We start from the raw sequence: 24,329 nt of genomic DNA, 5'->3' as shown, positions 1-24,329 counted from the left end.
GAGGAGATTTCCGTATGTGTGAAAAGGGTTATATTGTGTGGAAGGGTTATGAAAAACAGTAGAAAGGTAAAAATAAGCTCAGCATCTTAGTCTCTGTCACAAATAGTCTACACTTGTTATGAGTCCTACTTCAGCAGGCTCGGTTTTATCCCAGAAATGTGTGTCAATTTAAGGGTATTTCAGAGTAGTAAGTGTGTTTCTCAGTCTAGTCTTGACTGATGTTATTTTCTGAAAGCCAAAATGGCGTGGCTGACTGCAAGGGCGCCAGCGTGCACGGCGCGCGTGGGCCAAGACATGTGGGCGGGAAATGCTACTGCGCCTCTACTCGGGTCTTTCCGGCAGCCTCCGAGGGGGCTGAACACGCGCGGAGAAGCCGAGGTGGAGAGAGCAAGCAGCCGAAGAACTGAGAACCGATCACCCGCTGGAGGAGCCGAGAGACCCGGGGAACACGTTTTTACCCAGCTTTCTGTCGGGGGAAGACAGGGCAGGGGTGGGTGGGTCGGGGGGGGCACGGCTACAGAAGAATGAGAAAGCCCTCTTACCGGAGGGGGGCGAAAACATGAACGGGGCCGTGTACATTTCGTTTTTCCAGGGCCAGCTGGAGTCCGTGCTGGAGCAGGTCGTCCAGCTCGCTGTGCAGGAAATAAGCAAGACAGTGGGGTCGAGTCTGAACACGCTGCTGCTGGAGACGGCCGTGAAAGAGCAGGAAAACCACCGGCTTCGGCTCCAGCTGCAGTCGTGGGAGACCCGGGGTCGAGCCAATACCAGCCCCGCGGACAACGGAGGCTCCCCGGCGGCTGGTAAGCACAAGGCGGCGGGGGACGAGCGGGCGGACAGAACAAAGCCCGAGCAGAAGCATCAGCAGAGGCAGCAATACGCCCCCGGACTGCAGGGCATCGAGCCCGGCATACCCACCGACACACGGCGTCTGGAACAGAGAGGACGAGTAGTGGGTGAGTAGCCGGTTACACAACACACTCATATTCACTCTTAGCGAGCAGTTGTTGGGCACTCCTCCCTCTGTCTCTCTGCCTCCTACAACACGCGGGATTGCGTAACCGTGCAGGCCGTTTTGAGGCTTTATGAGTAAACTGCAGAGAAAGTGAGGCCTTCAGGTGATAAAACAAAATTCATGAGCTTTCTGACATGCCAAGGGACAAAGAAGTCTCAGTCTGATGAGAAAACCCGACGACACAGCCTGGAGGGTCAGGACAACTTTTTAATTGGGCTTTAATTGGAGTACAATGGAGCAGAGGCAGGGTGTAATGATCATAATGGAGAACCAGGAGCCATGTGTGGGTGTCATGTCACATCACATGAAAATCACTGTGAAGCGTTTTTGTCAGAACAGGTTCAAGAGGAAAAGTGGCTCATCAAGCACCACATGCGGGGGAAAAACACCAATGTGAAGTTGAAAATAAAAGCAAACCTTTTATTCCACAAGCTTGTAAGATCACTATGAAGATTTGCAGCCTCTTGGTGAGTGGAGGGGCGGAGGTGGTTGTGGCGGGGGACCAGGACAAAGAAGAGCAGGCCTTGTGGACAGGATTGTAGACGGATATTGAGGCAGACCCCGGCGAGGTTTAAATCAGCGTTTCATTGGAAATAAAAGGGGCTGAGGCGGGAAAAAAGAAGGACAAAGATCTAGCTCAGGCAGTGAATAGTCAGACTGCTAGTAAGCGTCCTCTAGTATTTTTATGTGGGAGATTTCGAGGCACCTCAAATGCGTCGCCCGTGCAACTACAAAAAGGCTGAAATGTGCTTCTCGGAGGGTCTGAACTGTTGTTGCACATTAGAGATTGGATTCAGGTCGAGGTGAAGCCCCGGGCCTTTATTTGAAGGAAGTTTGTTTTCAACAGGTTCCAAGTAGAGACGACATGCTGAGCAATTCGTTTTTTTTTTTACTGGTTTTCAATTTTGAACAGCGTGGTGCCAAGAAAAGATTTTGCTTCCCTTTGCAATCATGTTGTCGGTAAATGCTCTCTTTTGTCGTGACGAGTAGCACTATGTGTTTGGTAAGAGTAAGGACGTAAACAGTTTCAAGCATTTGCCGTACACAAAGAAGGATGACCCTCAGCCCCCACCCTTGTTGTTTAAAAGTGAAGCCAAAATATTGCTGACGCCTCACACTGGTGAATTTTATTTTAGACGAAGATTGGTTATTGTGCTTCGGCCCCTTACCAGACCCAAAAGTCACATTAAACTTAATGGCAATTTGACAAAGAGCCCGCAGTCTACAGGGCGGCACAGTCTACAGCAGATGGCACAGTCTGCCCTAAGTCAACACAGTCTTTGGCAGGTTGGCACAGATTACATCGGGTCGGCACTGTCTGCAGTAGAGAAGCATAGTCTACAGGTCGGCTCTGTCTACAGTATTTACATTTTTTTACAGCAGGTCGTCTACAGCCGGAAGGCTCAGTCTACTACAGGACGACGCAGTCAGCAACAGATCTGCACAGTCTACTGCAGGCCTGTACAGACTAAAGCAGCTCAGCCCAGTCTACATGTTCACAGTCTATAGATAGAAACAAGCAAGTGAACCGTTAACAGCAAGGTTGCCTATGCATGTTGGCACAATCTACAGCAGGTCAGCACAGACTACTGCAGGTAAGTCGAGTCTACAGGTCCGCCCAACCGATAGGTAAGCACAGTCTACAGCAGTATCCAGCACAGGAGCCACTTCAGTCACCAGAACTCTCTCACGACGTTATTGAAAATAACTAGTTGAAACTAAATGGTTCAGAAAAATGGATGATTGGAAATAAATCAGCATGATGAGAACAAACTATAAGTTATTGGTGTCTTGATTTTTTTTTTTCCCCCACCAATGTCCATGTCATGACCACTTGTTATCATGGAGGAGGTGGACTTCATAACCAATTACAACAAAAGTTCCAACAACAGAAAGCAAAACTTGCTTAAACAGGCAGAAAACCCAAATATCAGCACAAATATCAAATGATCTTTTCTTAGAACTATAACCATTACCCGTTATCTCGTCTTTGACAGTAACAGAAGGAACTGATGTTTTCAAAAGATAAGAGCTGTGGACGTGTGCGGATGTGAAGTAGGGCATGGAAATAAAGGACTTTTTTTTTGTGAGACTAGCTGCAACTCTTAAGCCAGATGTACACCATTTCAGGATTTAGACCCGATTTTTGAGTCGTATAAATACATTTGATGTCGGGCTTAATTTGAGCCTGATCACATGCCAAGGCTCAATGGCGGATCACGGCTTGACTGCTAGTAAAGGTGTGTTAGTTGGTGATGCAGATTGTGTGTGTTTGTAGGGGAAGAGAGATGGAGCGTTTTTGTCTGTTTGTGTGTATTTGGCAAAACTAAAATAGCCGACACAGAGATGACTTCAACCTGGTTTTTGGGAGTTTTCTATGGACGATTTTGAATGATTCGTGAGCTCTGGTGGTGCACCATGAACGATTTAGTCGTACAGTGTGAGTTTCCTATTTCCCCAAAAATGTAAAAATAGACCCTGTGTTCGAAGTACTAGAATAACCATTTTAAATAACAAGTCATTATATATTAACATTGATTATATTATTTCAAATAAGTATTGTTGGCTTCGAAAGATCAGAAAAGGAGAAACAATTGTTGTCTGTGGATTATTACATTATGCAGCCCGTAATTCCTGAACCCAAAGACATTATGTCCTTTTGATTTAAAAATAAAAACAGAAAATCAGACACATGTCAAAATGACGGCAAATGAAAGCATCTGCCATTTAAAAAAAAAATATATATATCTTTAAGGAGAAATCCATTTTTAAAATGATTGATGAGTCAAGTAAAATAATAAGAAGAAGATCATGCTAATCCCGATGATGCAGCCTGATCACAGCAGGACCGTCTTCCTACATCAGAAACGGTGTTAGCAGCATTCCCCCGCTGTTATATACGTGTGTGTTTGTTTGGGTGTGATTTTATTGCACGGCTGCAGCAGCACAAACAAACAGACACTTCTCCACATGCAGAGACACGTGAGAAAGAAGGACTTTTGTCATGCATGCATGCACACATTTGTGCACTCGAACGCAAACGCACTGCTGACACGCAAACCATCCTTAACCCCCCGCTCCCCCCCCCCCCCCCCCCCCCCGCCCCTCCTGCCTCATGTCAGTATAAAACCAGGCCACAGCCACAACACGCCACGATCAGAAACAGAGAGGAGCTCAGGATAGATTGTGACATCACGGCAGAGACAGCGAATCACATACGGATCTGAGCGGGATTTATCTCTAACAAAAAAAAAAGAACATCAGCTCTTGTTGAGGAATTAAACACAAACAGACGTCCATAAAAATTCAAGTTTATTGGTGCAACACCTTCTAACTGCTATTACATGACACAGAAAGGAGTCAAGAAACACACGGCAATAAAAAAAACACTCCTTAAAAAAGAAGAGCGAGGGGTAGACTAACTAGAACAGAAAAAAAGCTAAAATAGGCACATACACATTTTTTCAAGACATGAATAGATGTCACCAATTATTTAAAATGTAAACCGAAAAGTCTCTAGTTTTATTTGAAAAAAGCAGACTTCATCTTCTGGTTTAGTTTGGACTCTGAGGACAGGAAGCGGATCCGATCCCATACCAGCATAGACATCTGCTTAGTACAAGGCAGTATGTCAGAATCAAAACATTTAGAATTGACTGGCTTTGATTTGTTTTAATAGCATGACATTTTAGTACATTGTTTGCTGCACCCAACCAGAGATTGGGACCACACACACCTGCATATAAATCAATGTGTCATCTGCATAAGTTGAGATATTTTGAGCTTTTCTGGAATAAGAACCAGGGGGGTTCACTCAGTTGGAAAAACTGAGCAGCTAATTATCATAATTTCTACATCTTTAACTGCACAATTCAAGGATTAGAACAAATATACATGTCATTCAAGAACTAAAAAAAACTCTGCATTCTGAGTAAACCAACAAATATCGATGAAGACCAAAAAAACATTGAATTATTAATCATAATCATTAAACATAAATATGAGTAACAAATGAGTAAGAAAAATTCTCCAACAATCTGAGTTTGGGCCCATGTCCTTGTCCTTGGTAGCAGTCTGCACCCTCCTATTTAAATCACAGGTCATCCAGGGGTCACCTAAGAGAGATCCAGTGTTGCAAATCTGTTTCAGCTGAACACATGGTTGTACGCCGCTAGTTGTCCAACGCATGATCAGTAGCAGCGACTATCAGCTCTCAGGGCTCTGTTTTCTGGCGATAACTCGTCCTCCTTTTTCCCAGGGACGTGATTTATTCTTAGGCTTTGGACCGAGAGCGCCCCAGAGAGGACGAGTGCATGCAGATTTATAGCCCTCTTGTGTCTTAAGTAGTCATGGTTGTGCTGGTTAGCTACTTGTCCATTTATTCATTTGCAGATGCAGATGTCTCTAGGGGAAGAAGCTGCTAATTTGCTATCTTCAGCTAAAGTCCCATGTGTTAAAGGTTTGGCTGTTGGTAGGTCTAGAGCTACTACATTTCGAGTACTTATAAAGTCATATACGTGTCATGAAATATGGTTATAGCCTTCTTGGTGTTTAAAGTCGGGATAATTTATAGCTTTCGAGGAGCTGCTGTCCACATTGTCCAACAGTTAAAAGTAGACAAGTGTAAGCAGAGTTGACAGACGCAGGACTGAAACACACAGGGAGATAATTAGGCTGCGGCCTCAACACCCTCTGGTCAAAGGTCACTGTTTTGTGTGGGGTTTTTAACATGTTGAAAAGCAGGCCAAGCTTTCACTCCGATTTACTCACTGTGGAGAGAAAACAAAGGATGAAGGAGGCGGAGGGGAAAGAGAATCGCGGAATTGGTTCTGTTAGTGTAAGTTATTAAATGAACCCACAGAGAGATCTGACACAAAAAACACCCCTGACCAAAAAACAAAACCCCAGCAGGAGTCCATCAACTGTAATTCAGGCCTCAAACTAAAGGGATGAGACCTGACAGGTTGGTTTAAGACTGCTTTTAATGAATGTTTTTGCTTTTGATTATTGTCTGATTATACAATTAATCATTTGGATGGTGTAAGGAATTTAAATACAAAGAGACGTACATCCGGTTCTCCAAAGCTTATGTTGGTTTAATATTGTGTAGATTAGAAAAATCTACAAAATACAGAGTTATTTAATAAGACATGAAATGTAAAATCTCAGAAACTTGCATAACTGAATCATGCATTTTGCTCAATCAAACAATACAAACAACAGCTGATAATTAATTGGACTGATGAACAAAACCAAACTTTTCAGGGTGTCACTTTGGGCATTGACCAGCAAACTGATTCAGTAACTATTTTGAAGCCTGAACTAAACATATTTGACGTAGTAGGGGAGTTAGAAGGGAGGAAGGGGTTAATAAATGCTGAGCTTTTAAAGCTAAATGGTCTGTACCAGTGACCCATTCATTAGCTGCCTAACCTCTTTGGAGAAAAAAACAACAATCCCGACTGCAGCAGGGACCTCCACAAGTTAATCATTGTACAGACACTGATGAGCTAACAAGGTCTAGTAAGAGCAGGCAACGATACCTGCTCATTATTAGTGCTATAATACTGTATACATGAAGTAATACTAGAATTAGACTCTAGGACAGTCTGTTAGTGCCATACACTGCTCATCAAGACGAATCAATTTTCTGATATTTTTATGAAAAAATCTCCACATGGCTCCAACTTCACAAACACAGCCAAGAGGTTTTGTTCAGGATAAGCTGAGGTGACGGCCACACCCCAAATCATGCATAACTTTTAGTTTAATTCAAACGGGTGAGTTATACAGAAATCCACTCCCTCTAGAATGAACAGAAACAAGAGCTGTATTGTATACCAGGTTGTACATGTTTGTTTCTACTGTGACGCTGGACATTGTGACATGGGGCTCTGTGAGCACTGACTTACTTTAGCACAAAGCCTCAAGTGGCCACTTTGGCACTTCTGTGTTGGCTTCACTTAAAAGCATTGAGCTAAGCTCTTATTAGTATTAATGTTTTAAGTTGCAGATGTAACAATGGCTCTGTGAACTCTTGATGACCCTTAGTTGTCGCACGCAAGCATTAATACATCTCTGATGCATACATTATCGATGACGGGGGGGGGGGGGGGGCACTGTAGTGGAAAAAAAAAGTGATAGCAATTGGAGTGGGAGCCTCTTCAACCTATATTTCATTAATGTGCACACAGACAGCCTCTGACTCCTCCCACCCTCCATGTGTTCATATGACCATATGGACAGACATGCGAACATGAGATATGAACATATGGACATATGGAGCAAGAGTCTGACCCTGAAAAATCATACAACAGCCGGGTCACCCTGCCCCCCCCAAACCAGACAGTCTCAAGTACTGCACTATAGCAAAAACAGAAATTTCATTTTTGCAACATTTTACTTTTACTGCACCAAATGTCTTTGACTTTCCACTGCACTATACATATCTGACAGCTTTAATACATTGACAGAAGATATTTTTTACATCCCATTCCTATTATGTAAAAACTCCTATCTCCACTTTTGTATAAATTCAAAACAAAAACCAACCCTCAGAGGCTGGAGTAGACCAGCAGCAGCTCCTGTGATCTCCAAGTTTAAATGACTGTTTTTACCAATGGAGTCTGGTGGCTTTGGAGAGAGCAGAGTTACTGCTAGGGACAGACCGATATGGGATTTTTTAGGGGCAGACACCTATATGGATATTAGGAAGAGAAAAATACCCTCTAGGTACTTCTGTATCTAGTTCAATAAAGCATATTTCTTTAAAATCAAAAGATCTATCACTTCACTCTGTCACCTGTTTTGTAATGTTGACAGACAATTATAATAACATTCTGAGAATTGAGGTGGCAAATTTTTTTTTTTAGTGGAAATGCAATGACATTTAATGATTTCCAGGCAGTTATTACAGCATGTTTCACTGCTGCTTGATGAAGAAATCTACTGAAGCAGTCCAGAGACTTGTTGTACCTATTAGTCATTTAAACCCCAACATGTGTTAAAACGGGTCGTTGTTTTAAAACACCAAAAATTCCACTCAGAATAAGAATGGAGGCCTTTCGTAGTATTTTCACATTTTGATAAAGGTACGTCTACTGTAACACCTCCTCCAGAGGCTCTGTTGTTTCTATGTTTCAGTGAGACTCTACCCCTTTTGTGTTCTCGAGGAAAATTCATCTTTATTTGGTTGATACTTAATTTCAGGAAATATGTGAACAAAAGAGTTTATTGTGTTTTGCTTTGCCCCGGGTAATGACTGACAGGAAATCAGTACAGTCAGAGCTGGTTTCCCTCCACAGCCGGGGAACTCCCTTAAGCGAGTTTTTCTTCATCAGACGTGTTAGTGGTCGGGATTCTGGACGCTGGTTGGTGAGACCAGTTTGTGTTTCCTGCTTTTGTTTTGTCTGTTTCTGTGTGAGCCGAAGAGGTTTGACTGAAACCTCGACTCCACCACACAAACAAACAGCCTGAGTCGATTCGTCTTTTGATGGTCATATGATGGACGCAGTGGCATCGAGTAAATTAAGAGTCACCACATATGATTACAATCATTTAAATGACACCTAAACTGCTGGTCTCTCTGCTCCAGCACATTGGTATTCCTTGGCTTTGAACTTAATACCAAAGATCTCTCACTTTTCTTTCTTGGGACTTTTTAATCCAATTATGTCATTGTCCTTTTGTCTCTTTAATTTGGCCTTTGTGTTCTTTTGGACAAAACAGAACTTGGGCGTCCTAGCTCTTCATGTGCCCAATAAAAACAGCGTGGAATGACTTGGCACATCAGGCATGATGAAATCCATGTGAGTGAAATGATAATGGATGCCAGTCCTTCTCAAGTAAAAAGTGAATGCTGCACATGTTGCAAGCGGTTTTATTCATAAATGTTGCAGGCTGCAGATGATGTAATCTAATTCGAGCATTTACAATGTAGAAGTCTGAATTCAAAGCGATGAATACAAATTGCAGAATAATGCTTTCCCACTCAGCATGCATAGATTTTTTTGTATTGGATGGAAGCGTGAGTATACTGGCCAAGCTTCACACCATGATGCGGTCAGATGAAGCTAAAGCTCTTTCTTTGCTGGAGGTAGAATAAATCAACTGGTGCAATTAAAAAAAACCTTTTTTTTAAACAACAAGTCATTTAGACCTCAGAATGTGTGAAAATGAGAGGCAAAACTAAAGAACGTCTTCAAGTTGTCGAGTACATAAAGTAATGAGGGACTGTAAAAAACAAGTCTGTTCTATGAGTTTTTGCTGTAAATGAAAGACGAGATGGTTGAGGACTTTTTACGGTACAGTTATTAGCCCTTTTTCGTTTCCGTAATTAAGCTCAGCCGTCATTATGTCTTTGTACGTTCATAGTGATTCTGCGACAGAGTCATAATCTGTCCCAGTCTGTGAATTCACATTGGGTTTCGGGGCTGCAGGAGCTCCACATACACACACACACACACACACACACACACACACACACACACACACAGCTCTGCGCTCTCCAGCTGATACCGTCTCTTCTGTAACACATCTGTTGCGTCCTCTGAAGACGAGGCAGAGTGGGCAACACTTCACCATGAAACAGAGACATTCTGATTGAAGGCGAAATATCACAGGGACGTAAAAGTCTCGCCTTGAAAAACGGCAGTCTGAATGGAGCTAATGATCCAGATATATCCTGACCAGCACTTAAGCTCACAGTCTGATTATAGACATATTATCCGAGGAAATATATTTATATCCGAAGATGACGTGAGATGACACGGTGTCAGTCTTATCTCCATTTGGTTCCATTAACGCTCATTAAGCTCATAATGAGGCTGCTTAAAGGGGAACTCCGGGCCCGTCCTCTGATCTGCTCTGAGATCAGCGCCGCTCTTAAACCTGATTAATGATTCAAACACACACAGCGGTCTGTTCTCTCTCTCAACACAGATCTTGACCGTACACACGAGGAGATATGAATGAACACAGCCACAGAGTCAAGACGAGAAAATCCAAAAGATAGAACTCTGACCCGACTCGATCTTTGTTTGCATATTATTTGTTAGTCATGACGCAGATATACAAATGAACTGTACTGTTGTTATACAGATGGAACACCTTTGTACTCGGTTGTTAAAAAATATAAAATTCTTAAAAAAAGGAAATCATTGTATAAATCAGTGGTGGGGTCAGGACCCAAAAGTGAGTCTTGGAGTTGTTTTCAGTGGGTCGCGAAAGTGTGCTTGGAAAGCAAAAGTTACAGAAAGTCGAACAGCACGTTTGTTTTCTTTCATCTCTTCGTTCTGTTTTATGTTTTGTACCGCCTGAGGTCCAAACTGAACCACTTCTCATGAATCAAATCTCATTGGTTGTCAACAATCTGAAATTTGGGTCACGATTCTTACAAAAGGAGTTGGTGGTGGGTCCTGAGGCTTTGAATGACAGTGTGGAGAATAGTGTTAGTGTTTTTACATTCAGGATGTTTTATATTAAAATAATAATGTTTGGGTTGTAGACTCTCATGAACTTCTAGCTTTTGTTGGAGTATTTTTGAAACACTTAATGTCTATAAAATCTGTACAATAAATGAAATCATACACATGAATAAGAACCCAGCTCCTAAAGTACGGACATACACAGAATGTTTCTTCTATCGTGTTAGGAAGACAGTAAATATAATAATGAGTCTTATTTAAGTAAACGCATTGAAATGCAGAGCAGCAGCAGAGACACAAAACAACATGAATTACTGTGTAGCTGTTATGACTGGACTGTAGACACAACAAACAGTGTGATCCCTCGACCACACACACACACACACACACACACAAAAATACCAGATTCACATTTCATATCAACAATGTTTCTGTGCAGGTCAAAGCTCACCTTTAATGTTATATATATGTATATAAACCAGGGTTACACAATGTAAGCCAGCTGTAGCCCCCCCCCCCCTCTTAACACTACACAAATAAATACAGCAAAGAAAAGAACCCATGCATGTACCTGGTGTGTTAGGCATTATCCAGATCCATTCTAAGCAGGAGTTGACCACAGTGTTGGACAACCACACACAAAAACAGCTCAGTAAAAAAAAATCTAATTTAAAAACAATAAAACATTCGATACTGAAAGCATTCATTTGGACACATTTTTTCACACTGAATTTCTTGACAGAGTTTTATTGTTCTGTCAATCCACTGAAGATGCTCTGAAAGATAATATAAGTTTGTCTTGATATGAGAGGTCAAGTTTCCATTTTGGCCGTCTCCATTTGTCACTGGAAACAGGAATGACCATATTTGGAGAAGGAGGATACTCATTTTTGAGTCTCTTGGTTGATAATGTTTTTTAATTAAAATGTAGATTATATAATCACAACATATTTATTTATTTATTTAAAATGGGGACATTAATGAACAGAAACATGTAAATATGCCAGGTTGGAGCCATGTGCTCATTTCCATCTGTAGTCCCTAGGCAGGTCAAAAACCACAATGACAAGCAAATACCAAACAAATAAAGACCGAGTATTAGTGGCTGTGTGATGTGTATAAACACCCCCCCCCCCCCCACACACACACACACACGGTAACACAGTAACACATTGTCTTGCACATAAAAAAAAAAAAAAAAACTCGACAGAGAACTGACTGACGTCTGACCTGGATCCTTTGATTACAGCTCACTCTGTGGATTATTTACATGTCTGCCAGACATGTGGTTACCATGACGACATGCGTGTTATGACTCAGCCATTAGCTCAGTGTTCCTGACGGAGCTCCTCGGGTTCCTGCCGAGCGTCTGCTGACTTTGCGTCACTTGATGTCAGGAAACGTGACGGCAAAGGAAAAAACAACAAAATGTAAATCGTATTGTAGGAAATATGCAAACATATAAAATGTGTGCTGTGGGGCCACTTGATTTAAACAGCATCAAGTATTAAAAAATAAATACAGATAAACTACAGGGACAGGGACGTTTTTTAAAATTCCAGGCTGTCAACATGGGCTGTTTTTGAAACCGCCTTCTATACTAGTGGTACTCACTGATTTGCCCAAAATGCTGTATGTGAATAAATGCAAGATCTGCTTTATGCAAGAAAAACCAGGATGACGCACCGATACAGGAAAAATCTACAGACTGCATCAGACCAGTCTCATGTACGATTTCCCACAATGCAAAGTGCCGGGTCAGAGATTGAAATAGGGGACAGCAACGGGGGAAATAATCAAATTTTATCTTAATTATCATTTCTGATTCTCTTAATCATGAAAATGAAAATTGACTGTAAGCGTGTGACGTCAGCTGGACTTTTGATCACTTCCACACTCCAAGACTGGAAACCTGCTTAGCGTAATGCTAAATAACCTCTTGACTTGCTTGTTGGCTTTATTCTCAGCCTTGGAGATCTCCGCCTCATTAGAGCCATGAGCACAGCATAAAACATACAATCTGATGAAAATGATGATGATGCTGGTTGTTGACCCTCTTGTCTCTCCCCCTCCGTGCAGATCAGCTGAAGTCGGTCATGGAGCAGGTCCTTGACTTTGCCGTGCGGGAGCTGACAAAGATCGTGGAAGCGTCGTTCGATGACCTGCTGCTGGAGATCACAAAGATGGAGCGGGAGCAGCAGGGGCTGGAGGAGCGACTGGACAAAAGCACTGGCAAAGGAGGAGGAGAGAAGGGGAGAGGAGGAGGAGGAGGAGGAGGAGGTGGGGGGAGGAGAAGGGGCTCAGAGAATGACTCGGTGTCACCAAGCGACTCTGAAGACGCCAGGGAGGAGCTGGCCGATGTCCTCGGGTCCAAAGGAACAGCTGGAAGAGACGGTAAATAAAACAAGAACTCCTTCGCTTGCTGCTGTGATGTCAGTGTTCTAAAGTCGCTTCACACTCGTCTTGTTTCTTTCTCTTTTTTTGTTTCCTTTTCCTTGCTCCATCTTTCCCTCTTATCTTCCTCATCCATTCTTTCCCCCCTGTTTTACCACCCTGAACTCTCTGTGTTTCTCATCTTCTCTCTCCTTTTTCTCCCGACCTTCTCTCTCTCTCCCCTCTCCCCTCCCATCTTCTTCCCCTCCTTCTCTTTTTTGACCTCCTTCTTTTCTCCTTGTAACTTCCTTCCCCCTTCTTCCATTCTTCCTTACCCTTTTCTCCTTCAACTCCTCCCTCCCTAATCTCCTCTGCTTCCTTTCCTTGATTCACTCACATCCCTCTTCCCTTCCCTCCTCCCTCTCTCCTTACTCATCTCCTTTCCCCTTTTCCTTTCCTCACCTTGTTCTCCTCTTCCACTCCGTACACTCTCCCTGTTTTTGTCCTTATTTCCTTCCCTTCATCACCTTCTTTACGTCCTTCTATCGCCTCCTCCTCACCCCATACTCTCCCTCTTATCCTCTGCTCTTCATCACTTCCTTATCTCCTCTGCTTCCTTACCATATCCCTCCTTCTCCTCCTTGTCCTATAACCCTTTTTCTTCTTCTTCCTTCTCCTTCTCCTCCTCCCTGCACTCTCTCTTCTCTCCTCTGCTCTTCCTCTTCTCCTCTCCTTTCTCCTCCCCCCCCCCCCCCCCCCCCCCAGACCTGGAGCGTCCCCCCATCATCTCTGTCTCTCAGGACTGGGTTCCCATCTTGGACAAAGTCTTCAGTCAGAAGTGGTGCGGCGATGGCGACGGAGGAGAAGGAGGTGGGCGGAGTCTGAGCGAGGGCCGAGCTCGGCAGGTTCAGTCTCTCCCCACCCACTCTGTCAACCTGGAGCCCTCCCCCTCCTCCCCCCAGCAGGACCCCCGATGGACTCCTCTGGAGGACATGGAGGTGTTTTCTCCTGATGAGGAGGAGTGTCAGAGGAACAGCAGGGGAGGAGCCAACACCACCGGAGGACGGTCAACCGGACCTTCAGCTGGACCTCCTCACAGCCCCACAGGTGAGCAACGGATAGTTCTTCATCTTCAGGTTATTACTGGAGTAAATTAAACTTTACAGGTAAACACAGAAACATCAGACCCACCTGACTGACAAGAGAGGAAGCAGAAAATTATATGAAAAAAATAAAAAATCTACATAAAAGCACAACTGGGGGGTGCTGGTGGCGCAGTGGTTAGTGCGCGCGTCCCATGTATGGAGGCTGTAGTCCTCAACGCGGGCGGCCCGGGTTCAAATCCAGCCTGTGGCTCCTTTCCCACTCTCTCCCCCTGATTTCCACCTCTATCCACTGTCCTATCTCTCCATTAAAGGCACAAAAGCCCAAAAATAAATCTAAAAAATAAAAGCACAACTGGAAATACTTTATTTTAAAAAAAGGATACAACCTCAAACCATAACCTGAACCCTAACCCCTCTTTAACCTAACCTTACCTAACAAGAAAATTAAAATAAAACACAACCTGAGAAACTACTGAAAACCAACAAAATAACAACAGCATAAAACAACAACAAAATCATGTATCAGGAACATTAAATCATTTTTTTCAAATATATGTGACATTAAAAAACAACAAAGTGCTTACTGAATTAAACTATCGATAGCAAACCAAGAGAAATGAGTATAAAAACGTGATGACATCATCATAATCATGACTTAAATCCTTTGTATTATCTGGATTGTGAAGCGGAGTATAAAAAGGGATTCAAACAAAATGTAAACATGAAAGAGAGAGAGACGGAGACGTATACTCTATGGCTCCTTTTTTTTTACTCCTCAGTTCAGTTCCTGTAAACCACACACACACGCACACACACACACACACACACACACACACAGAACAACAACAACCACACTCTTAATGACTGCTGCTCCGGCTTAATGCACAGAGGGAGCCTCATGTACAGAATGTATACACTCTGTGTGTACCGCAAACTGTACCAGCGCTGTCCCTTGAGTAAACACACTCACACACACACACACACACACACACACACACACACACACACACACACACACACACACACACACACACACACACACACACACACACACTCTGTCTGCCGTGTGTTTGTGTTTTTTGGACTCTTCACTGCCCTCTGCTGGACTCTCATATAAACATGATAACACATCTGGAGCTGCAGCTGACTCCTGCTCAGTTCCATCATTTTGTAATTAATGAACACTCTGAGCTCGCTTTGTTTCTGTGATGTCACTTCAGCCGTATTATAAAAAAAGTCACACTCATTACTTCTTTCCCAATTGAGCTGAATAAGACAATTATTCATAAAATGATTATAAACATGTCATAATAAAACAATACAAAGCTGTGACCTACATCAGGTTTTGATTTAAGAAGGATCAGAATAAAAGAGTTTTGATAAATTACTGTAATTGTTCTTGAAGTTATTCCAGTTTTGCTTTTACTCTCACTTACGGTATTTTACTCTCTGTCTCTTTGTGTCTCCGTCCTCAGGCTCCTCAGGTCGTCGCTCTTCTGCCTCGATGCTTCACCGTCTCCTCACTCTGCCGTCTCAGCTGCTTGAAGAAGACGATGAAGACGCCGCTGCGGCCGCCAACGAAACGCTGGCCGCCCTGGCGACCAACGGCGAGGAGCCGCCGGTGCCCATCTGCCCGTCGCCCCCGATAACCAGGGAGGAGGAGGAAGAGGACGGCGAGGAGGAAGAGGAGGGCGAGGAGGACAAAGGGAGGAAGGTGAGGCGGGGATGCAATGTTTGCAACATTTGCAGTTTGTCCCTTAAAGGACCATTTTGAATGTCTTCAGCCTGCAGCAGTGAAACAGGCGGTAATGGCTTCACCTTAATCTTCAATCAAATAAAGTCTTAGAGACTTAGGGCGTTGTTGTGAAGGTTGGATCAGACGCCTAGTGGGCGGGAGGGAGGGAGTGTAGACCTGGATGAGAGAGTTTAGGTAAGGTGGAGCCGTTTTATCGTTGTTTTGTCAGTGAGCAGCGAGGCATTATTAAAGCTCCTGTTAGGAGTTTCTATCTGGTTATATAACACTGAAATGTACACTGACGCCTCTTTAAAAGGAACTAAAGCAAACAAGGCCATCCGTATCAAGATGGATTATTTTTTAATCGTAGTTTTGAAGGCCTAAACATCTGCTGCAGGGTAGGTTTCAGACAAAGTGAGTTACTGCTTACTTTCTTTTTTTAACATTTTCCAAAGCAGAGACTCTCAATTAGTGATCCATTCGATTTTTAAAAAGAGATTTTTCCTCAGAAAATACGTCTTACAAATGTACAGTACAGAATCTAAAAGAGATGAGAGGTACCCATTTGTCCACAGGGGGCGCTAAAAACGAGACAAACTGAGAGTTCCTCACAGGAGCTTTAAATATATTGGTCTCTGTGGGTTAGAAATAGAATAACAGAACGGTTTGTGTGTTCTGTTCTGTGTGTTCGTGCAGAAGAAGAGGCGGAGGGTTTGGTCCGAGTGCGAGGAGTGCGGCCGGAGGTTCAGTCGGATGTCCCTCCTGAAGGCTCACCGTCAGACTCACGTCGCCGAAAACGCCGCCGCCGACACCTCGTCCCCGTCGTCCCCGCCAAGCGGCTCCTCCTCGGCGCTGCGCTGCTCGGAGTGCGGGAAAAGGTTCTCCTCAGCAACCCGCCTCCACAGCCACGTGCGGACCCAGCACCCCGGGAGCAGGTCCTGAATCCGACACGGCGTAACATCAGGCTTGAAGTTGAGCTTTAACAGAGTCCAGAACAACAAGAAAAAAAACAAAACACCCTGAGTACAGAGTGTGGGATCCACAGACCTGAGACCGGATCAGAACCAGGGAGCAGAAAACCAAGAAAGGGAAACACATCCGGTTCAGAGTCAAGTTTACTGAAACAAACACCTGAAGATCTGAGAAAGTAATCGGTACACAGACACAACCAATGAGTATAGAGCAGTTTTTAACTCTTACACACAAAGATAACTTTGAAAAAGAACAGGACGATACATCATACATGTACCTGGAAACGCATTTTTATACACGTTTAGATGCTTAAACTCTAAAGCAGAATGGTGACTTGACTTTTGGCTCTCTTCTTAGTTTACACACATTGATGCTTTTACTCTGAAAAGCATCTTTAAACAAACACAGATGCTTTTATTCTGACGGAACAGAAAACGTGCTTTAACTAAGAAAACAGAGGGAGATGATTTTACTCTGAAACAGAACAGGATGTTGTTTCACACTAAATAGAAAAGGAAAAAGATGCCTTCACTCTCTGAAATTGAGCAAAAAGACGCTTTGACTCGACAAAAACACCCGGACTTAATTTACTCCAGATGCTAGCAGATCTCTAGCTGAAGCCGCTACAGCATCAGGGCGTCCACTAACGGTGTTTTATATGCGGCAGCGCCCACAACCTCAATCTCAGGGTGCTTGTCATGCTCTGAAATTGGTTTAAATATTGCGAGCGAAGGATGAGTTTCCCATTCCGCCATTGTTGTAGACAAATTGAAAAGAAGTCTTCCCCTTATTGACTTTTGGAGTATTCACACTTGAATAAAACTCCTAAAACTGTTGATAATTTTCAGGATGAGCTGCATATTTGAATGCATACAGCTGAATTTTTCACTCTTTACTTACCTGGATTTTTTTCCTGCCGGCCCCCAGAGTAAACAGTAACACAGTAACACAACCAGTGAGAGACTGTTGCTGTCCTCTTCAGGCTCTTTTTTTACGCTCGCCAGTATTTTCTTTGTATGTAGCATAACGGCAGACAAACTGTCATTATAGCGTCAGACTTTGTTAGTGCCGACATCGTTATCCTGTAAACATTACCAATGCAGCGTACCGTTTTATTTCAAGTCCCGCCTCCTGAGACGCCCTCCCCAGTTCAACAGCGCAAACTCCATGCTTTAAGGGACATGTGTGGATGTGTGGGCAACAGTTCTCTAGGATAAAAGCTTTTGATTAGTTGGTGAGGGAGAAGTGACAAATCGACAAAATTCAGCAGAGCTCCAAGAGAGGAACTGTTTTTAACTGAGAGCGCTATGAGTGAAGGAAAAAGAAAAACTGCTGCTGCTGTGTTTTTGGCAAATTGGACGCCGCGCACTGAAATAGCTGAACTGTAGTCCTTTTCTATAATATGCACCAGCAGCCCATAAAACACCGTTAGTGGACACGCAATACTGAATTATAAACACTCAGGTTGTAGTTTGTTCAACTTGAAAATCCAGAAATCCCTGAAAAAAACCTCTTCTCCAATCAGGAACCAGAATGCTCGCTCTGAAGGGCTTCAAAACAAATGAGCTTTTCAAAATAAAATAGTTGTGCCCTGAAGCTGGAGCAGTCGACCCCTCTGACTTCACAGGAAATCAAAATCCATTCAACACTGAAGGGAAACGGGTGCGAAAAACAACACCTGACCCAGGAAAACAAACGCACTAAACAAGGAGGCGTCAGACCCGATGTGACGAAGGGAAGATCACGTCATAACTCCTCCTCCTGCTGTACATCCACCTCATCTTCTTCTTCGACTCCTGTAAAAAAAAACAAAAAAAAACATCAAATCCCACTAATAGACATGGAACAAGCTCCAGCTGCTGCAGGTGAGTTTCAGTCCGAGCAGGTGAAATATTTTGCAATAAGCTCGTCGCCGCAGCAGCCGAACAGTCGGAGCGCCATTTCCCCTTTTCCTTATTCCTGTTTCATTTGTGTGGTGATGATTTTGTGGATCTGTACAGCGTGGACGGTCGCTCACACAGACAAAAAGTGACCTTTGATTTTTCTACCTGTTTGTTTTTAAAGTGCTCTTGTTTTTGTTTGTTTTCTTCGACAGACGGACTGGATACTTTTTTTTTTTTTTTTTTTTTATGGAAACAGTTTTGGATTATCGTCAGGTGAGTTTTTCGTCATGTTTTAGATTTTTTGAAGATCTTCTTTGGAATTTCTTTTCGTGTCACTTCTACAAACAAAGAGGAAGATGAAACTCGTCAGTGGCATCGATTGTTTGGACTCGTTGAATGTGAATCTGCAGTTTTGGTCCTTTTTGTTGTACAGTTTCAACTTTACAGACAGAACTGATGACGAGACGAGAGAAAGAGGAAGAAGGAGGACGGTTTTAAGTCTGCAACGGGTTACACCTTTACCTCCTTCAGTCTTTCCTTACATCCTTCCTTCATCCACTCCTCGTCCTTCGGTCCAGTTCGGTTCATGTTACCTCACAGATACCTCCCAAAAAAAACAAAACAAGCTGGTATTATCACAATTTGTTACATTCTTCTACAAACAACCTTTCTCTGTCTTCTACTAATTATTCTCTTGTGTTCACTTTGATCAAGTTCGTCTGTACGGAAGACCATTGCTGCCAGGAAAAAAAAAAGATCAATATTTTGATAATTGTCACATTAATTTAAAAACAAACGAGACCATGACCTTCAATTAGCTTATTGAGTATAAGCGCTTTGTATCATTCTGTCTAAAAGAAAAAAAGTGTTCAAAGATACAAAAGTAATCGATGAACATGATTTTCTTCTTTTGGATCTTTGAGAAATAATTGTTAAAAATTCATAATTATATCAATCTTTACAGTTTCATCAAAGACGAAAGATAAATATCTAGATCTCATCATTTCAAAAGGAAAAGTAAAAAAAAAGTTGGCTGGTTTTTTTTCGTTATCATGAGGTCTTTACCTTAAATTACCATAAATTTTATTTATTACAACAATTTACATTGTTTGATTTCTAACCTTTTCTTAACCCTTTTCCTGGCATACATTTTCTTCCATTAGAACACTTGGTAAATATGAGGGACAAATTAATGAAATCTAAACTGATGTCTTCAAAACTTTTTTTTTTTTAAATTCTGTCAAAAAACCCCACAAAAATGCCTTTATAAAAATTCAACCCATACAAAATCAACAAGCATGAAAAACACGTCATCAATAGAAACCAATGATTACTTGGCTTTGACTAATTATGTGACCTGTTTTTAATTTAGTGAACCTGTTCCTTATGGAGGACAAACAGGACAGAACTTTAAAAGTATGCAAGCATCCTGACTCAAAGTGGGAATTAAACCAGACTAAATCAAAGTTTAAATTTATCCTAAAGGGAAAACAAATCATGTTTAATGTTTAAATCATTTTGTATTAGTGTTGTGTGATTATTGCAATTGCAAATATATACTGTTTTAATTTATTTAAAAATAAATAAATTTTAGCACTTAAAACCTGTTATGTGGGCGCAGTGAGCTTCCATATAAACTGGCAAGAAAGACAAATTAAACTGCGAAATAATGAGAAATTATATTGAAAAATATTTTTAAACTGAGATCTTCAAACTGTCCCAAAAAAAATCAAAACAATGCGAAACAGAAAAAAAAAAGCAGATGACAAATAATGCTGTCATAACTCGGATAGTAAAACTGAAGAGCCCGTCGATGCCTATCTGGTCCTGTGTGCCTCATGCTGGATCAAATATCAGTGAGGCCAAACAGGAAGTCCTGATTAGGCCTCTCAAATCTTATCAGCGTGGTGCTTTCACATATTTAAAGATCCAATTTTTTAACCAAATCCTTAAGACGATAAGTTCCAAATATGGAAGCCTTCTCCTGAGAAAATAAAGAATTTGTATTTTTTTAAACTTTAACGTTTAACGTTTTCTTTACAAGTTTATTAAATTCTACCTTAAATGTAATTATTCCTCTAAAGGCACTACATTATGCTCTCAAATTTAAAAAAAGGCACCTTTTTGCATCCCACAATTAAAAAGATGACTCAGAAAATATATATTTTTTATGCCTCATTAGATAGTGTCATCTTGTTCTTCATCAGAAATCCGATTAAAGGGCACCAAAGATGAAATCAAGTGTTTCATGGCCAACTACGTCGGTGAACAATAACCATCTAAACGTGATAATATTATGTTGGAATGTGTAGGGATGAATTCTTCTAACTTAAAAACGTTTTATTGTTTTTATTTGAATCATTCCTCCCCCACCATCTTTGTTTGTGTGCAAAGTCTCTGTAGTACAACACAACCTTTTGTAGCATTTGTACCACAGCGTGGGATGGATGGAGGGATGGATTGTGGTGAAAAGAAGGATCCGATAAATATATAAATATATCAGCGATATATCCTGATGTTTTTTATGTACTGATGTTGTTTGTGCTCCGCAATGCTTCAGCACCAACAATCTTCGTTTTTTTTTTGTAAATAAGCTAACTTTTTCTAGCCTGACGGTGAATCTGTTTATAACCTGTTTGAACAAAAACTTTAAGCAATATGAAGCTAAAACTCTGCTGAGCAACCACATCTTGATTCAACGTAGAAAAATAGTAGAGGATCGCCAGTTCACAGCCGCTGGTGAATGCTCATTTGCAAAAAAAAACAAAAAAACACAAAACATCTAAAAGAATGAAAATGTTGAGACTGGTTTGATTTCATGAAAACAGGTCTCCTTGAGTAAAATAATAATACTAGGATTTTGATAAATTATTAACTGTTTAATTACCTGTTTTTGCCTCTGCTTGAATAACTAAAGCTTGTTGTCTTGCTTTGCTTACATCAGAATGACCTAACCGCTTTTCTGCAAACACTGAGAGTATTTGTTTTTCTGACTTGTTGCACTTTCAGACTCCATACCTGTCAAATACCTCATTTTTCACGTAAAACATTTCAAGTGTTTATTAATTCCACACAGACCTCATTACCTCAGTGAAAGTACGGCGTTGATATTTGACTACAATAATGTGTATATCTTTTATTTTATCTGTGTCATTTTGGATGCGTCTCAGAGCTTGAAGCTGTGCTGCAAAACTGAAAACACGCAAACTTCTCAGGTTTAAAGACAAAAACATTTTTAGACACTGTGTTGTTGTTTTAGTTATTACCTCTGATTAGAACACTTACCTCAAAATATTACACTTTTGTTTTAAGGATTTAGAAAAAAAATCTTTAATAACAAGTTTAAAAGGTAAAAGAGAGCTCAACAGGATCACAAAAATATGGACGCCCATTCCTGTCTAAATGAAGCAAACTTGGAAGTTTGAAACCATAATCATAAAAAACTCATAAGTAAAAAAGATCATGAGATACTGCATAATTTTAACTTTTTTTTCGAGAAATCTAGAAGTTAAAACACAAATGGCACAAAAATTTGCACATAACCTTCCAAATAATGTAAAGGTAAAGGCAGATACTTTAGTGCAGCATAATCTTTTAATTTTGTTTTCTTTTAACCAAACACAAAAAACTAACTAACTAACTAAATTAGTTATGTGGTTTTTACAGGACATGCGCTGCTTCACTGCACTGTTAACCGGTCAGAAAATGCTCAGAGGAATCTCGTATCTCCAAAGCTGAAAAGTAAAATCCCCACTGATCCAGATGTAACAATGTTAGAGTAAAAATCTGAGATACCGAGGTGGTATGAGGTTTTCTAATAAGAGCAGCAGCATCATTTGACTTGTTGGCTCATCACAGCTCCTCCTGACCTTGTTTACAAAGCCATAAAAGAGAGAAGTTTGTCTGGATGGAAATTCAAAAAAAAAAAAAAAAAAGGGGGAAATTGTGAAGTATAGAGACCAAACCAGGCGTGTTTAGAAACTGTTTTCAACAACAATAAATTCTGTGAAAAATAATTGAAGCAATACAGGGACCCAATAAATCAAAACGGATATTTATTTCCTTTTCCCAATGAGGTTTAAGTGTGGGAGATGAATTTGAGATTACTCATTGTTATCACAAGAAAGATATGATGTCATCTACATAAGAACAAGGAATAAATAAGGGAAACATCTGTGTTAACATATTTTTTTTATACCTAGATTTGGCAACATTTAATCATTCTTTCTTGCTTGACTTTCTAATAAATAACAATGCTTAGGTTATGTGTCCATTGAAACATTTAAATTATACAAAACTTTCCGTTAAAATATGTTTTACAGACTTTGTTGTTGTGATCACAGGCCGTTAATTAATTATCTAGAAACTCCACCAAATGCATTTCTCTCCAAATTTTGTTTTTAAAGGAGGACGTGAAAGAAATCTATTGTTGTAACATTCATTCATGATTTTATTTTAAGCACTGAGACGCATTCAGACAACTTTCATGTGTACATATCGCAGAGCACATCTCGACTCCTGTGATCTAAGTTTTATTTTATTTGTTGTCTGTTTTCTGAAAAGCGGTTTTGTTGTTTCCATGTGAAGAAAAGATGATATTTTTTCAGTTTAGCCTCATTGTTAAAATTGCAGGCTGTGAAAAGAGAACAGAGTGAAAGAAGGGAATATAAACCAGTTTTACTGGGAGCCCAGAGTGGCCAAGATTTAGAAAAAAGCTGGAGTTTAAAAACTTCACAAAGGAGTTCTTCAGGGAACGGTCCTTGGTCCTCTGATTGTTTGATGAAAACATGGGAACGACAGGATGAAACGGAAGCATTTTTAAAAGTTTTATTGTTTTCAGTTAAAGTGTTTATTTGTAAGCAGACTGTATGTTTGTAAAGACACAGGGAAACAAGACTTTGATTTTAAACCTATATTCTCGGAACAGACTTGTTCTTGTTTTTCAAAGAAAATTCATCTCAGTGTGTTTGGATTTGATGCAATACTTTTGATAAAATGTGCCCTTTTTTAAAAAATCAGCGGTCTAAGAAAACCAAATCTTCAAGAGATTCCTTCTAAATAATTAAATTCATAGCTGCTGAAGATGACTGATGGGAAAGGTGGGACATCTCAGCTTTCAGCCAGTAAATAAGAAATGTCCACAGTGAGTTAATTAGAAAATTAAACTAAGAATTGATCGGACGTTTAACCTTTCTGTGACCAATATCATTTTGAGTCAACTTTTATTAACCTTTGACACCTGAAAGTGGTGAAGTGTTCATGTTTATTTGGCTGTTACCGTGTTGTGCCCAGTGTTGATCACAGCACAGTCTGAATGTCAATGTACACCTCGTTACAGCTGTCTGCCATGATGATGTGATGATGGAGGCCATGGTGATGGTTTTTATTTTTTTTGTTTTTATTACCTGTTTTAGTCTATGAGACCGGGTACTTTTTAGTGTTAAAATTTAAATAAAACCAATAAATGTTCACAACTACCAGCTGGGCCTGAAGGTTTTTTTTTAAATTCTACATTCATGTGGTGTCAAAATGTGATGTGACTGAAGGTAACACAAGATAATCAATCACCCATCTTTACTGTCCCAAAGTCCCAACATTAATGCACCACGAACACGGCACTAAGCAACATTTAGCAAAGTTACAGCGACAAGGAAAAACTGCTTTTAAGAGGCAGAAACCTTTTTAGTTTTAACCTCAGACAGCTACTAAACATAAACTCCTCAAAAAAAAAGTTTGGAAACATTATGTTGGTCAATTATTTCGCCACTTTAATAATACTAATTGGTGTTGTATATTATATATCGTTGGAAAGCCAGATTAGTC

General features: G+C 41.1%; 1 protein-coding gene across 1 annotated transcript; it reads left to right on the top strand.

Annotated features, from left to right (window-relative positions):
• Window positions 1–334: 334 nt before the first annotated feature.
• si:dkeyp-113d7.10 (uncharacterized) lies at window positions 335–22,872 on the top strand. The gene is made up of 5 exons (XM_061027254.1): window positions 335–953; window positions 12,517–12,831; window positions 13,576–13,917; window positions 15,392–15,630; window positions 16,348–22,872. The coding sequence occupies exons 1-5, from the start codon at window positions 560–562 to the stop codon at window positions 16,591–16,593; spliced, it is 1,536 nt and encodes a 511-aa protein (XP_060883237.1). The 5' UTR covers window positions 335–559; the 3' UTR covers window positions 16,594–22,872.
• The last annotated feature ends 1,457 nt before the right edge of the window (window positions 22,873–24,329 follow it).

This window comes from Labrus mixtus, chromosome 20, assembly GCF_963584025.1.
Source record: "Labrus mixtus chromosome 20, fLabMix1.1, whole genome shotgun sequence".
NCBI classification, from domain to species: Eukaryota; Metazoa; Chordata; class Actinopteri; order Labriformes; family Labridae; genus Labrus; species Labrus mixtus.
This window is presented reverse-complemented; position numbering and strand designations above follow the sequence as displayed.